Source organism: Hyla sarda, chromosome 1 (assembly GCF_029499605.1).
Source record: "Hyla sarda isolate aHylSar1 chromosome 1, aHylSar1.hap1, whole genome shotgun sequence".
Lineage (NCBI taxonomy): Eukaryota > Metazoa > Chordata > Amphibia > Anura > Hylidae > Hyla > Hyla sarda.
This window is the reverse complement of record NC_079189.1, coordinates 393,736,839-393,753,437: the sequence shown is the minus strand read 5'-3', so window position 1 is coordinate 393,753,437 and position 16,599 is coordinate 393,736,839. Positions and strand designations below refer to the sequence as shown.

The following is a 16,599-nucleotide window of genomic DNA, read 5'->3' as shown; positions in this document are numbered from 1 at the left end:
ACAAATGGATCTGGATAGGTTGGAGATTTGGGCTGAGAAGTGGCACATGAGGTTCAAGACTAATATAAATGTAAGGTTATGCAAATGGAAAGGAAAAATCCGGGTTGGGATTATGTATTAAAGGGGAGAACACTTGGGACGACTGACATGGAAAAGGACTAAGGGGTCTTAGTTAACAGTACATTTAGCTGTAGTGACCATTGTCGGGAAGCTGCTTCCAGGGCAAATAAAATCATGGGGTGCTTCAATAGGGGCAAAGATGCCCACGACAAGGAAAAAATTCTACCACTGTACAAATCACAAGTCATACCACATATGGAATACTGTGTACAGTACTGGGCACCTCTGTAACAGAAATATATAGTGGAGCTTGAGAGGGTTCAAAGGCAGGCAACCAGAGTAATATGGGGAATGGGAGGACTACAGTACCAGAGAAATGATTAGAATTAGGGTTATTTAGTTTAGAAAAAAGAAGGCTTAGGGGTGACCTAATAATTATGTATAAATATATCAGGGGACAGTACAGAGATCTCTCCCATGATCTATTTATACCCAGGACTGTATCTATAACAAGGGGGCATCCTCTTCATTTAGAGGAAAGAAGGTTTCTACACGGGGTTATTTACTGTAAGAACAGTGAGACTGTGGAATTCTCTCCCGGAGGAGGTGGTCATGGTGAACTCTGTAAAAGAGTTCAAAAAGTGCCTGGATCCATTTTTGGAGAGTAATAACATTACAGGTTATGGATACTAGATTTATAGGGACAGAAAGTTGATCCAGGGATTTATTCTGGTTGCTATATTTGGAGTCGGGAAGGAATTTTTACCTCTAGTATGAGTTTTTTTTTGCCTTCCTCTGGATCAACTCAGTAGGGATTCATTAGGGTTATAGGTTGAACTTGATGGACTCTGGTCTTTTTTCAACCTTATGAACTATGTTACTATGTTACTTTGGTCCCAGCTCTCTGCAGGTCATTCACTAGGTCCCCCCGTGTGGTTCTGGGATTTTTGATCACCGTTCTTGTGATCATTTTGACACCACGGTGAGATCTTGCGTGGAGCCCAAAATCGAGGGAGTTTATAAGTGGACTTGTATGTCTTCCATTTTCTAATAATTGCTTCCACAGTTGATTTCTTCCCACCAATCTGCTTGCCTATTGCAGATTCAGTCTTCCCAGCCTGGTACAGGTTTACAATTTTGTTTCTGGTGTCCTTCGACAGCTCTTTGGTCTTGGCCATAGTGGAGTTTGGAGTGTGACTGATTGAAGTTGTGGACAGGTGTCTTTTATACTGATAACAAGTTCAAACAGTTTCCATTAATACAGGTAATGAGGGGAGGACAGAGGAGACTCTTAACCCCTTAAGGACACAGCCTATTTTGACATTAAGGACACAGCCAATTTTATTTTAGCATTTTCGTTTTTTCCTCCTCGCCTTCTAAAATCCATAACTCTTTAATATTTCCATTCACAGACCCATATGAGGGCTAGTTTTTTTCTTGACCAGTTGCACTTTGTAATGACATTACTAATTTTACCCTAAAATGTATGGTAAACCCCCCAAAAAATTTTTTGTGTAAGGAAATTTTAAAGAAAATCATAATTTTGCTAATTTGAGGGCTTTAGTTTTCACCATGTACACTTTACGGTAAACATTACATGTTTTCTTTATTCTCTGGGTCAATACGATTAAAATGATACCCAATGATACATACATTTCTATTATTGTACTGCTTTTAAAAAATCTCAAACTTTTTTTTACAAAATCAGTACGTTCAGGGTGCGTTCACATGTGCATAGTTTTGCTGCAGATCTGCTGCAGATCTTGCTGCTGCAGATTTTGCTGCCCATTGACTTTAATGGGCAGCAAAATCCGCAGAAGCAAATCTGCAGCAAAAATGCGCACGTGTGAACGCACCCTTAAAATTGCCCTATTTTGACCACCTCTTACTTTCTTATTTTTCCGTATTCAGGGATGTGTGATGGCTCATTTTTTGCGCCATGATCTGTAGTTTGTTTTAGTACCGTGTTTGCGCATATATGAGTTTTTGATCGCTTTTTACTAAAATTGTTTGCAGTTTGATGTGACAAAAAAGCAGAAATTTGGGACTTTTTCTTTTTTATGTTTACGCCGTTCACCGTAGGGGATAACTAACATATTGTTAAAGTTTGGATATTTACGCACGCGACAATACGAAATATGTTTATTATTATTATTTTTTTTTACGCTTTTGTGTATTAATATGGGGAAAAGGGGTGATTTAAAACTTTATTGGGGGAGGGGCATATTCAAAAAAAAATTCACAGTTTTTTACATTTGTTTTACACTTTTTTTGTGTCCATACGGGACTATTTACAGCAATCATTAGATTGCCAATACTCTTCAGTGCTATAGCACTGATCAGTATTATCGGTGATCTTCTGCTCTGGTCTGCTGTAAAGCAGATCAGTGCAGAAGATCCCGGGAGATGTACAGAGGCAGGTGAGGGGACCTCCGTCCGCCATCTTGGTTGATCTTATCCCCGGGCATCTGAGGGGTTAATGGCAGACATCAGTTCAATCGCTGATGTCTGCCATTACCGGGGTGTCCTGGCTGCTGACAGCCGCCGGGACCTGCCGTGAATGAAGCTGTAAATGTACGGTGCTCTGTGCGAAGTGACGCTATGCAGTGCCGTACATTTACGGCGCGTATCATTAAGGGGTTAAAGAAGAAGTTACAGGTCTGTGAGAGACAGAATCTTGCTTGTTTGTAGGTGACTAAATACTTATTCCCACCATAATTTGCATAAAAATTACCGTATATGCCGGCGTATAAGACGACTTGGCGTATAAGACGACCCCCAACTTTTACAGTTAAAATATAGAGTTTGGGATATACTCGCCATATTAGACTACCCCTCCTACCGCGATGTACGGTACCTTGTAGTTCCCCCCACATTAGGTAGGCAGTATAGTTCCCCCCACATTAGGTAGGCAGTATAGTTCCCCCCACATTAAGTTGTCAGTTCCCCCACATTAGGTTGCCAGTTCCCCCACATTAGGTTGCCAGTTCCCCCACATTAGATTGCCAGCTCCCCCACATTAGGTCGGCAGTTCCCCCACATTAGGTCGGCAGTTCCCCCACAATAGGTCAGGAGTTACCCCACATTAGTAGGCAGCTCCCCCACATTAGTAGCAGTTCCCCCACATTAGTAGGCAGCTCCCCCACATTTGTAGGCAGCTCCCCCCACATTTGTAGGCAGTTCCCCCACAATAGTAGGCTGCTCCCCCCACATTTGTAGGCAATTCCCCCACATTAGGTCAGCATTTCCCCCACAATAGTAGGCAGTTCCCCACAATAGTAGGCAGCTCCCCTCACATTTGTAGGTAGCTCCCCCACAATAGTAGGCAGCTCCCCCCACAATAGTAGGCAGCTCCCCCCCACATTTGTAGGCAGCTCCCCCCACATTAGGTCAGCAGTTCCCCCACAATAGTAGGCAGCTCCCCCCACATTAGATTGGCAGCTCCCCCCAACAGACATACAGTTTCCAGCCATATAGAGCAAGTAAAAACTAATACTGTATACTAAAAACCAGGGTGTCTCCAGCTGTTGTGAAACTACAACTCCCAGCACGGCAAAGGCTGTCCGGGCATGCTGGGAGTTGTAGTTTTACAACAGTTGGAGGCACCCTGGTTTTTAGTATACAGTATTAGTTTTTACTTGCTCTGGCCGGCCCCCGCCTGCAGCCGCACAGAAGTCTTCCTATCCCTGACCTCAATACCCGGCGTATAAGATGACCGCGACCTTTCAGAAGAAAATTCAGGGTTAAAAAGTCGTCTTATACGCTGGGATATACGGTAGACAATGTGATTTTATGGATTTTTTTTTCTCATTATGTCTCTCGTAGTTGAGGTATACCTATGATGAAAATTACAGGCCTCTCTCATCTTTTTAAGTGGGAGAACTTGCACAATTGGTGGCTGACTAAGTACTTTTTTGGACCACTGTACATGTTATCATGGTAGTTACAATCCATGCCAGATGTGTTTTTGATATTCATGGATGTAAAAACATGGTGGGATATAAGAAAAACAACTTAACACTTATAGCAGTTAAAGGGGTTATCCAGGAAAAAACTTTTTTTATATATCAACTGGCTCCAGAAAGTTAAACAGATTTGTACATTACTTCTATAAAAAAATCTTAATCCTTTCAGTACTTATGAGCTTCTGAAGTTAAGGTTGTTCTTTTCTGTCTAAGTGCTCTCTGATGACACGTGTCTCGGGAACCGCCCAGTTTAGAAGAGATTTGCTATGGGGATTTGATTCTAAACCGGGCGCTTCCCGAGACACGTGTCATCTGAGAGCACTTAGACAGAAGTGGGGGACAACTTCTGCCCTCACATTGTTGCAGCATTGTGACGAGTTGAAGACCTCAGACTCTATGCATGTTTCATTCTGTGCAGATTTCAGTGAGGCTCTCCTTCAGCTGGCAGACTGTGTGGCTTTCTGTGATAATCTGTGGAGCTTTCACTTTCTGTGCAGCTGACAATTAGAGATGAGCGAACTTACAGTAAATTTGATTCGTCACAAACTTCTCAGCTCGGCGGTTGATGACTTTTCCTGCATAAATTAGTTCAGCTTTTCGGTGCTCCGGTGGGCTGGAAAAGGTGGATACAGTCCTAGGAAAGAGTCTCCTAGGACTGTATCCACCTTTTCCAGCCCACGGGAGCACCTCAAAGTTGAACTAATTTATGCAGGAAAAGACATCAACTGCCAAGCTGAGAAGTTCGTGACGAATCGAATTTACTGTAAGTTCGCTCATCTCTACTGACAATCAAGCTCCGTGCAGAGAAGCACTTCCTGGGTTCGGACTCCTGCTAAGTCGGGAGGAGACCGAACTCGCTGTATTAATTGTGGCTGGGAACAGGACAGAGCCACCTAGAGGACATATTTTCTATTAAATTTTAAACATATTTATGTTGATAATTTTAAAAGCAAGTGAATGGGAAAGTGTCTTCTAATTACACAAGGAACACTATATTAAAAGTTTTATTTGGTGGCAGGTACTCTTTAACCTTGCTAATATACTTCATAAAAATATGGTATCTCCTTTCTACAGAAATCATGGCTTATAAAAAACACCACTAGGGGTTCTTATACCACCCAGAACATAATCCTGTCTGGCTGTAGCATTATCTTTGTCCCAGCTGAAGCACAGGCAGGGGCAAAGTCCAGGAAGTGAGGGTGAGACTAGCACTCCTCTGTGCTCACTCCTCTCTGGTCTATCAGTCTGAAAACAGAAGGGGGGGGGGGTTACAGAGCAGCCTGCAGTGATTGTATGAAGAGACCTAGCACAGCACAGCAGACTCAGGGCATAAGTAAATACATGGTGAGTAAGGGCAGGCTCAGTGCTTACCTCGAATGCCCCTTCCTGAGCAGTGGATGTCAGAATGAGTGAGCATCAGAACAGAGGGATTTGTGAGTCAAATACAGAATCTAGACATATAAAAAAACAAGTAAAGAATCTGAGTGACATTGAGTAACATCTATAAGCATAATTTTTTCTGTGATATGACAGGTACGCTTTAAGCATTTTTTTTTATACTTTTTTCAGTCTGCACACTTTGGGGGGAATTTATTAAGATCAGCATCTCACACACTGATCTTAAGTGAAAGGCACCCGGTGTAATATGTGCCAGATGTCTGGTGCCTCTTAATAAATTTGGTGCATCATCTAGTGCGCCTAACATAGAAATTTACTACAAAGTAGAGTAGATTTCTGGCATAGGTTATATTATATCCACTGAGCTGTAGGGTACAGGAGCTGCCTAAGGGTACATAGATGTAGGCAGGCTTACCATGATATGCAAAGTTTTTTTTTCTATATTCAGTAATATTTTCCCTGATTTATCTCCCAGATTTGAGAATTACAGTCATATACAGTGGGATTCAAGTGGCGCAGAAAGTGGTACAAAGTGGAGAATGCAAACTCTCAGCAAAGCGTCCTACTGAAGGATTTATAAGTAGCATGGAGCATGTACTTCTTCCTGTTCCGGGAGAGCAATTTAAAGAGGACATACAAATCAGTACAAAAAGACTTCTTAGTTTCCTTCAGTCTGGTGTTATGCTGGCCAGTAATGCTGACGGAATCTTTGCTCAACGTCAAAAATGTTGTTCGGGACGTATTTTCTGGACTGGACCTAATTCAAATTATCAAGGAGTGAACAACAAACTGGAAAGAGATGTCTTCATAAAACTGTTTGACACTCAGAAGTTCTTGAGAGGTGGGACTACTTTTATACTCTCATATTCAGTATAAACATTTAGAATTAGCCTTATCTCTGATTCTGTGGGGAAGAGTTACCAACATTGATTTAAGCTTTTTTTTTTTTTTTTTTTTTTTAGTATTCTTATTTTTGTTCCCAAGAGGAAGAATTATGGCTGCTATGGGCAATTCCTCCAATTTATCCTTTTATTATTTTATTGACTGTCTTTCTGTTAGAGGTGGCATTATAACTGCTGTGGGCAATACATCCACTCTTTCTTTACACTATTTTATTGACTTTTCTCCTATGTATTTATATTTCTTTCAGAACTGGAAACATACAGAACAGAAGGGGGCACACCACCTGATTACCGTGTCACATTATGTTTTGGGGAAGAGATTTCAGAATCTAGCCATACTACAGACAAACTTATCATGGCAGAGGTATGGAAACTTTGCACTTTGTTATGTGATATAGCTATAGCCATCCTATTTACAATAGTATTTTTTTTTCTTGAGGAAAGTTCTGAAAAAGTTTCTAAAGTTAGTTTATGAATATCATGCTCCTACATCCTTAAATTGTTATTAAAGTGTTATTTCAATTTATATTATTGTTGCATCTCATTTGTTATGTGCACTTGTATTTGGTTTAGTCTTGCAGATACATGACTATAGTCTTTTATTCTCCCCACAGATAGAACAAGTCTTTGCATCGGAGATGGTGCGACAAGCAAAGGAGGATCTTTGTACTGTTCAGTTTCCAGATTTAAACATGCTGAATGCTTCTTCCCCATATCTTATTACTTTGTTACCAGTAAATATTTTGGACAGCATTGCTGAATATTCATAAATGTAACCATGTCCATAACCTGCATACTATTCACTACACTTATCATTCAGTTTTCATGCAATGCATATACCTTTTTGTTCAAGCTTGTATACATGTTAAGATTAGTGTGTTAACAGTTTTATCATGTGCCTGAAGAGAAGGGAGCAGCTGGGGTGGTTGCTGGCAAGGCATAAGTGCTAGAGGGGGTGCCAACAAGCCACTCTGCCTTGGCCATGTTATATAGATACTAGACTAGTGCTGTAAAATAAACCTTTGACCAAGGTGAAAGAAAGATTAGCTACGCCCCTGCCTGGGAGCTTCACTTTTTTCATCACCTTAAGAACCTGCAGACACATTCTGATGTTTAAAACTGGTGTATTGTCATCTGTATAGTGTAAACAGAAATAATAATTTAGCACCAATAATGGCTTTTTGTTACCAGACTTGACGGGACAAACCACTAATGTCTCAGGTTTATTTGGAAGTAAGTTGCATCTTTATTTATCTATCTTCGCTGTGATGTCTGCTGTGTTACCCAATTGATGAAAATGAAGGTTGGAGTCATATCAGATGGCACTGGACTTCTGATGCAGTCCACTTAATGCCACCTACTCCCTATCCCACTTCTCTTTCTTGGAATATATGATCTTTGTTAGTGACTATACATATATATTTTTTTATATAGCACACTGTGTAGGTTTCAGGTCAAAATATTGTAAGTTTCATATTACATCTACTGAACTTTTTATGATTATAATTTATTAAGAATACATATAGTACAATATACTTGTATGTTTAGTCATAAGCTTAAACCACTTTACAGTATGTGTCTTTTGACTGTTGCTTGTGACATGTTATCTTTATTTTGATGACCACTTGCTTTGTTTTACCCTAAATTTTCTGCCCACTTTGAAGGAAAAATAATAGGGCATTTATAAGCTGAAGAAGAAGGTATTTCGGCCTGACTGAGGACAATGGGCCTTTCTCGGGTGAATGAAGGGAAGGTTTCAGGGCATACAGTATATGCCAAGTGTAACTCTTAGGCTAGGTGTATATGCCAAGCTTAAGAGCGGAGGTTCTTTTTAACTGGAAAAACTGTTTTTGTGAAGAGTTCCACATTAACAGGTTACACTATATAGATTCATACATAAGATTTATTCCTCTAGGTTCAGTGGTAGCCCCCAATATTATCCTGAATTCACAGATTGTTCAATATAGTTTGAGCTGCTTTGTTTAGCTATAAGGGGTTTCTTATATTTACAATCCATATTATTGGATTCTAACAGCTTATTTAAGGCACATGTTTGTATTATGGAGTTATATTGTTATAGATCCATAATGGTATAGAGTCTGGCACAGAGAATTTTTTCTCACATATTCTGTATCCTTCAACACTTTAATGTGCGCAAGTGTTTAGGCAACCTGTAAGTCTATAATATTCAATATACAATATCACTGCACTGCCAACTAGAGAAAGGGAACAATAGTAATGGATCACTACTGTTATTTATTACAATTACAATGTACCTGAGTTTGTGTACATCAAGCAATTCCATAGTTATATAAAATGACAATAAGAAAAACGAAGCGGATCACTCACCACGACTTCAGATGCTGAGTACTTCATTCAATCAATGCTGACAGTGGCTATACAGTGGCTATATCAGCATTGATTGAATTAAGTACTCAGCATTGATTGAATTAAGTACCTCCGCACCTCACTAGATACCCTTAATTAGTGCCAGGTGTACTCTATATTTGTTGACCATAGTTATATAGCTGGTATAGTTGGTAAGGTTGAAAAAATAAACTATATAACAAGTTCAATCCACGTAAATCTAGTATCCATAACCTGTAATATTATATTATTCCAGAAAAACATCCAGGCTCCCCTTCAACATGTTTATTGAGTCAGACATCACATCATCATATATCACAGAGTTTCATACTCTCACTGCTCTTAAAGTTAATAATCTCTGTCTGTGATGATAGTGAGACCTTCTTTCCTCTAAATGCAGAGGATGCCCCCCTTGTCATGGTTACCGACCTTGGTATAAAAACAAAAATCACTAGAAAGATCTCTGTACTGTCCATTCATATATTTGTACATTGTGATTAGATCATCCCTAAGACGTCTTTTCTCTAAACTAAATAACCCCAAGCTTGATAACTTGTCTTGGTCCTGTAATCCTCCCATACCATTAATTATCTTTGTTGCCCTCCTCTGCACCCTCTCCAGTTAAGCCGTGTCCTTATATATACAGGGGCCAAAATTGTACACAATACTCCATATGTGGTCTGACTTATGATTTATACAGATAAACCTATGTTCTTGTTACGAGCCTCTATGGCTCTACTGATACATCCCCTGACTTTGTTAACCTTGCAGCAACTGTCTGGGAGTGGTCACTAAACATGAGTTTACTGACCACCAGTTTTGTCCCAATATTTTAATATTTAGTTCATAACTGTACTTGTTTTTATAACCATTTACAGTTTATAACTTATATTTATCCACCTTAAAGTTTATTTGCCATGTCTGTGCCCAAGCCTCCAGCTTCCCCAGATCTCTCTGTAATATTTTGTTATCCTCCTCTGTGGTGATCACCTTACCCAGTTTCGTGCCATCTGCAAAGATTAAAACTCTTGTAATACCGCTACTAGGTCATTAATAAACACAATGAAAAAAAGTGGACCCAATACTGTCCCTTGTCACCCAACCAGAATAAGTTCCATTGATATTCTGCTTCCTATTACTGAGCCAGTTGTTAACCCATTTCCTTTTACCAGCATCCTTATTTTATGTACTAATCTTTTGTGTAGCACAGTATCAAATCAAAGTCCAGATATACAACATCCATAGCTTCACCCTGGTCCAAACTATAACTGACCTTCTTATAGAAGCTGATCAGATTAGTCTGACAGGACAGAATCCTGCATAAAAATGTTTGTGCTGTGTTATAAGGTTATTTTTATTAAGATACTTCAAAATCGCCTATCTCAGAAAACCCTCAAAAATGTTACCCACAACATGTGTTAAACTTACAGGTCTATAGTTACCAGGATCCCTTTTTGACCCCTTTCTGAATATTGGTACCACATTTGCAAAATCCCTGGCATTATAGAATGTTTAAATATAAGAAATAAGGGACTATCCAGCATTGTAGAGCTATCAATCCAGCCAAATCTTGGGAAATACTATAAATACGTAACTATAAGTAAATGCTTAGCAGTTGTTGTGCAAAGTACATTTAGTATTTTCACTGTTTCTATTTGTTTTTATTTTGAAATATTTTTTATGTGTTAGGCCTTATTTATACAGTAATTCTATATTTTGTATATGAATATAAGAACTCTGCATTTCTCCCATGTGTTAAAGATGTCTGCCCTGGTAACAGGTTCCAGAAATGGGCTCAGTTCCTCAGAATTAGATTTTTTTAAACTTTTTAATTTTACATTTTTTTAAGACCCCCTGTATTGTAAAACTGAATGATTGGTTACTTTTTAAGCCATTCACAGAGCAGACCGTGGGCATTTTTTTTGAGTCACATCACCTGACTTAAATGTTCTCTTATAGGGAAAAAGTCATTGGTGATTTGCGGCAGTTTCATGATTCATGACTGTAGCAAAAGTTTTATGATTGATCACTTTTTCCATCACTTTTTTCCTGTTATCCTTGAATGGTTTATTCCAAGATTGGAAGTAATCCTGTATCCTCAGAATAGGTGATAACTATGTGATAGTAAGTGCTGAGACCCTCACAGATTACAAGAACAGAGGCCAATTGTCCCCTGAGTGAATGGAGTGGCATTGCACATGCTTGGCCTCTCTCTTTTCATATAGCTGTCAACTTGTGAAATTTTGGTCTAGGCACTTCAGATTTGTTAGGCTATGTTCACACGTTGGAATTTCTGTGCGGAATGGGATTATGCTGCGCTGTCCACATGGCGGAATTTACGGGCCAGATGTTTCAGGCGCGGAAATTCCAATTTTGGTATCCACAGAAAGAATGATCCTGTCCATTCTTTTTTTGGACATTCACGCGGAATGCATTGCCATCCATGGTTGTCTTAGTGCCGGCATGTTATGCTGGCGCCCGCAGTCTGTGGAATGTCCGCACTTAGATTTTCTGTGCTGACATTCCGACGTGTGAACCCGGCCTAGTTTGATGAGGTGAGAGTTTTTATGGGAGTGGGGTTTCAGGTGTGGCTTGCCATGCATGTGAGGTTTGTCAGAATATACTTGTACAATTATTCCATTTATAATGTCACTCTAAGGACCTTACAGCAAGGACAGTATGCAAGTCATTACAATTACAGTGATACCAAATGTGCAGTTTTGTGATGTTTACTACTTCTAAAAAATAAAAACTTTTTTTTAAAGAAAAAAATGGTTAGCATCTCTATATTCTGACCCCTATAACTTTTTTTTTTTTTTTTTACATTTCTGTCTATGAAGCTGTTTAGGGTTGCCATTAGACATTGCAGTTTTTTTAGCCAAAGACAGCAATTGATCCAACAGAAAGGAGAGTATACAAATAAAGTCCATCCTTTATATTTCCCATTTCATCTGGTTTTGGCTAAAAAACTGCAGTGGCAGTTTTACAAAAAACTGCTTTGCATAATGGCAGCCTTATTGCATGGTGATCTGTAGTTATTATTCATACCACTTTGGTGTAGATGGAATTTTCTAATTATTCTTTAAAGGGGTTCTCTGGTGCTTAGACATCTTATCCCCTATCCAAAGGATTGGGGATAAGATGCCAGATCGCGGGCCGCCGCTGGGGACCACCGTGATCTTGCACGCGGCACCCCGTTTGTAATCAGTCCCCGGAGCGTGTTCGCTCCGGGTCTGATTACCGGTGACCACAGGGCCGGCGGCGTGTGACGTCACGCCTCTGCCCCCGTGCGACGTCACGCTCCGCCCCATCCATGCAAGCCTACGGGAGGGGGCGTGACAGCTATCACGCCCCCTCCCATAGACTTGCATTGAGGGGCGGAGCTTGACGTCACACGCCGCCGGCCCTGTGGTCGCCGGTAATCAGACCCGGAGCGAACACACTCTGGGATCTGATTACAAACGGGGTGCCGCGTGTAAGATCACGGGGGTCCCCAGCAGCGGGACTCCCGGGATCAGGCCTCTTATCCCCTATCATTTGGATAGGGGATAAGATGTCTAAGCACCGGAGAACCCCTTTAACCCCTTAAGGACCAAGGGCGTACAGGTACGCCTTTGCTCCCTGGTACTTAAGGACCAAGGGCGTACCTGTACGCTCGTGGGAATTTCGGTCCCCGCCGCGCGCCGGGCGGGGATTGCGCCGGGGTGACTGCTGATATCTATCAGCAGGCACCCCGCGCAAATGCCCAGGGGGGTCATTAGACCCCCCCATGTCGGCGATCAGCGCAAATCGCAAGTGAATTCACACTTGCGATTTGCGCCGATTCCGGGTCATACGGGTCTATGGTGACCCGGTGACCCGGAATGGAAGGGGGATCGCGGGTGTCCTAGACACCCACGATCCCCCTGTAGCGATAGGAGTGAGGTGGCAGGGTTGCCACCCCTCCTATCTCTGCTATTGGTGGTCTAGACGCGACCACCAATAGCAGATCGGGGGCGGAGGGGTTTACTTTCGGTTTCCCCGTCCTGCCCACCCACAATAGGCGGGGCAGGACGGGGAAACCGACAGGGACCGGCGCCGAAGATCCACTTACCCATCGGCGACGGCAGCGGGCAACGATCAGCGGCGGCAGCGGGCGACGAACGGCGTAAGAAGAGGACCGCGACGCAGCTCCCTGGATCCAACGGAAGCCGGTGAGTTACTTAGCAACATCTGGAGGGCTACAGTCTGAGACCACTATAGTGGTCTCTAAACTGTAACCCTCCAGATGTTGCAAAACTACAACTCCCAGCATGCCCAGAGAGCTGTTTAGGCTTGCTGGGAGTTGCAGTTTTGCAACAGCTGGAGGTCTACAGTTTGAGACCACTGCAAAGTGATCTCTATACTGTGCACCTCCAGATCTTGCAAAACTACAACTCCCAGCATGCCCAGACAGCAGTTTGCTGTCTGGGCATGCTGGGAGTTGTAGTTTTGCAACATCTGGAGGTCCACAGTTTGGAGACCACTGTGCAGTGGTCTCTAAACTATAGCTCTCCAGATGTTGCAAAACTGCAACTCCCAGCAAGCCTAAACAGCAAAGAGCTATCTCTGCATGCTGGGAGTTGTAGTTGCGATCCCTCCAGCTGTTGCATAACTACATCTCCCAGCATGCCTTTCGGCGATCAGTACATGCTGGGAGTTGAAGTTTAGCAACAGCTGGAGGCACCCTGTTTGGGAATCACTGGCGTAGAATACCCCTATGCCCACCCCTATGCAATCCCTAATTTAGTCCTCAAATGCGCATGGCGCTCTCTCACTTCAGAGCCCTGTCGTATTTCAAGGAAACAGTTTAGTGCCACATATGGGGTATCTCCGTACTCTGGAGAAATTGCACTACTAATTTTGGGGGCTTTTTTTTCCTTTTACCCCTTATGAAAAAGAAAAGTTGGGGTCTACACCAGCCTGTTAGTGTGAAAAAAAAAATTTTTTTACACTAATATGCTGGTGTTGTCCTTTACTTTTTATTTTCACGGGAGGTAAAAGGAAAAAAAGACCCCCAAAATTTGTAACGCAATTTCTCCTGAGTACGGAGATACCTCAGATGTGGACGTAAAATGCTCTGCGGACGCACAACAAGGCTCAGAAGTGAGAGCGCACCATGTACATTTGAGGCCTAAATTGGTGATTTGCACAGGGGTGGCTGATTTTACAGCGGTTCTGACATAAACACAAAACAATAAATACCCACATGTGACCCCATTTTGGAAACTACACCCCTCACGGAACGTAACAAGGGGTATAGTGAGCCTGAACACCCCACAGGTGTTTGACAAATTTTCATTAAAGTTGGATGGGAAAATGGAAAAAAAAAATTGTTTTCACTAAAATGCTGGTGTCACCCTAAATTTTTCATTTTCACAAGGGAAAATAAAAAAAAGCCCCCCAAAATTTGTAACCCAATTTCTTCTGAGTAAGAGCATACCCCATATGTGGATGTAAAGTGCTCTGTGGGCGAACTACAATGCTCAGAAGAGAAGGAGCGCCATTGGGATTTTGAAGAGAAAATTTGTCCGGAATTGAAGGCCACTTGTGTTTACAAAGCCCCCATGGTACCAGAACAATGGACCCCCCCCATATGTGACCCCATTTTGGAAACTACACCCCTCATGTAATGTAATAAGGGGTACAGTGAGCATTTACGCCCCACAGGTGTCTGACAGATTTTTGGAACAGTGATCCGTGAAAATGAAAAATTTTATTTTCCATTTGCACAGCCCACTGTTCCAAAGAACTGTAAAACGCCAGTGGGGTGTAAATGCTCACTGCACCACTTAATAAATTCTGTGAGGGGTGTAGTTTCCAAAATGGGGTCACATGTGGGGGGGGGGTCCACTGTTCTGTTCTGGCTTTGTAAATGCACATGGCCCCTGACTACCATTCCAAATGAATTCTCTTTCCAAAAGCTCAATGGTGCTCCTCCTCTTCTGAGCATTGTAGTTCGCCCGTAGTGCACTTCAGGTCCACTTATGGGGTACCTCCATACTCAGAAGAGATGGGGTTACAAATTTTGGGGGGAATTTTCTGCTATTAACCCTTGCAAAAATGTGAAATTTGGGGGGAAACACACATTTTAGTGAAAAAAAAATATATATTTTTTTACATATGCAAAAGTTGTGAAACCCGTGTGGGGTATTAAGGCTCACTTTATTCCTTGTTACGTTCGTCAAGGGGTCTAGTTTCCAAAATGGTATGCCATGTGTTTTTTTTTGCTGTTCTGGCACCATAGGGGCTTCCTAAATGCGACATGCCCGCCGAGCAAAATTTGCTCTCAAAAACTCAAATATCACTCCTTCTCTTCGGAGCATTGTAGTTCGCCCGTAATGCACTTCATGCCAACTTATGGGGTGCCTCCATACTCAGAAGAGATGGGGTTACAAATTTTGGGGGGTATTTTCTGCTATTAACCCTTGCAAAAATTTTAACTTTGGGGGGAAACACACATTTTAGTGAAAAAAAAATATTTTTTTTACATATGCAAAAGTCGTGAAACACCTGTGGGGTATTAAGGCTCACTTTATTCCTTGTTACGTTCCCCAAGGGGTCTAGTTTTCAAAATGGTATGCCATGTGGGTTATTTTTGCTGTTCTGGCACCATAGGGGCTTCCTAAATGCAACATGCCCCCCAAAAACCATTTCTGAAAAACGTACTCTCCAAAATCCCCTTGTCGCTCCTTCGCTTCTGAGCTTCTCTACTGCGCCCGCCGAACACTTTACATAGACATATGAGGTATGTGCTTACTCGAGAGAAATTGGGCTACAAATATAAGTATACATTTTCTCCTTTTACCCCTTGTAAAAATTCAAAAATTGGGTTTACAAGAACATGCGAGTGTAAAAAATAAAGATTGTGAATTTTCTCCTTCATTTTGCTGCTATTCCTGTGAAACACCTAAAGGGTTAAAACACTTACTGATTGTCATTTTGAATACTTTGGGGGGTGTAGTTTTTATAATGGGGTCATTTGTGGGGTATTTCTAATGGGAAGACCCTTCAAATCCACTTCAAACCTGAACTGGTCTCTGAAAAAAAGCGAGGTTCAAAATTTTGTGAAAAATTGGAAAAGTGCTGCTGAACTTTGAAGCCCTCTGATGTCTTCCAAAAGTAAAAACACGTCAATTTTATGATGCAAACATAAAGTAGACATATTGGAAATGTGAATAAAAAAAAATATTTTTAATATCCATTTTCCTTACAAGCAGAAAGCTTCAAAGTTAGAAAAATGCGTGTTCGCTCCGGGTCTGATTACCGGTGACCACAGGGCCGGCGGCGTGTGACGTCACGCCTCTGCCCCCGTGTGACGTCACGCTCCGCCCCATCCATGCAAGCCTACGGGAGGGGGCGTGACAGCTATCACGCCCCCTCCTATAGACTTGCATTGAGGGGCGGAGCTTGACGTCACACGCCGCTGGCCCTGTGGTCGCCGGTAATCAGACCCGGAGCGAACACGCTCTGGGATCTGATTACAAACGGGGTGCCGCGTGCAAGATCACGGGGGTCCCCAGCAGCGGGACTCCCGGGATCAGGCCTCTTATCCCCTATCATTTGGATAGGGGATAAGATGTCTAAGCACCGGAGAACCCCTTTAACCCCTTAAGGACCAAGGGCGTACAGGTACGCCTTTGCTCCCTGGTACTTAAGGACCAAGGGCGTACCTGTACGCTCGTGGGAATTTCGGTCCCCGCCGCGCGCCGGGCGGGGATTGCGCCGGGGTGACTGCTGATATCTATCAGCAGGCACCCCGCGCAAATGCCCAGGGGGGTCATTAGACCCCCCCATGTCGGCGATCAGCGCAAATCGCAAGTGAATTCACACTTGCGATTTGCGCCGATTCCGGGTCATACGGGTCTATGGTGACCCGGTGACCCGGA

At 42.3% G+C, this 16,599-nt stretch overlaps 1 protein-coding gene across 2 annotated transcripts in view; it reads left to right on the top strand.

Moving 5' to 3' along the window:
- IRF9 (interferon regulatory factor 9) overlaps positions 1-11,445 on the top strand; it is a 34,304-nt gene extending 22,859 nt beyond the window's left edge. For both annotated transcript variants that reach the window (XM_056525850.1, XM_056525840.1), the window contains exons 7-9: positions 5,899-6,264; positions 6,574-6,689; positions 6,940-11,445. In XM_056525850.1, coding sequence (XP_056381825.1) covers positions 5,899-6,264; positions 6,574-6,689; positions 6,940-7,095 — 638 coding nt within the window. In that variant the 3' untranslated portion in view covers positions 7,096-11,445. The remainder of the gene's footprint in view (positions 1-5,898; positions 6,265-6,573; positions 6,690-6,939) is intronic.
- Positions 11,446-16,599: the final 5,154 nt, after the last annotated feature.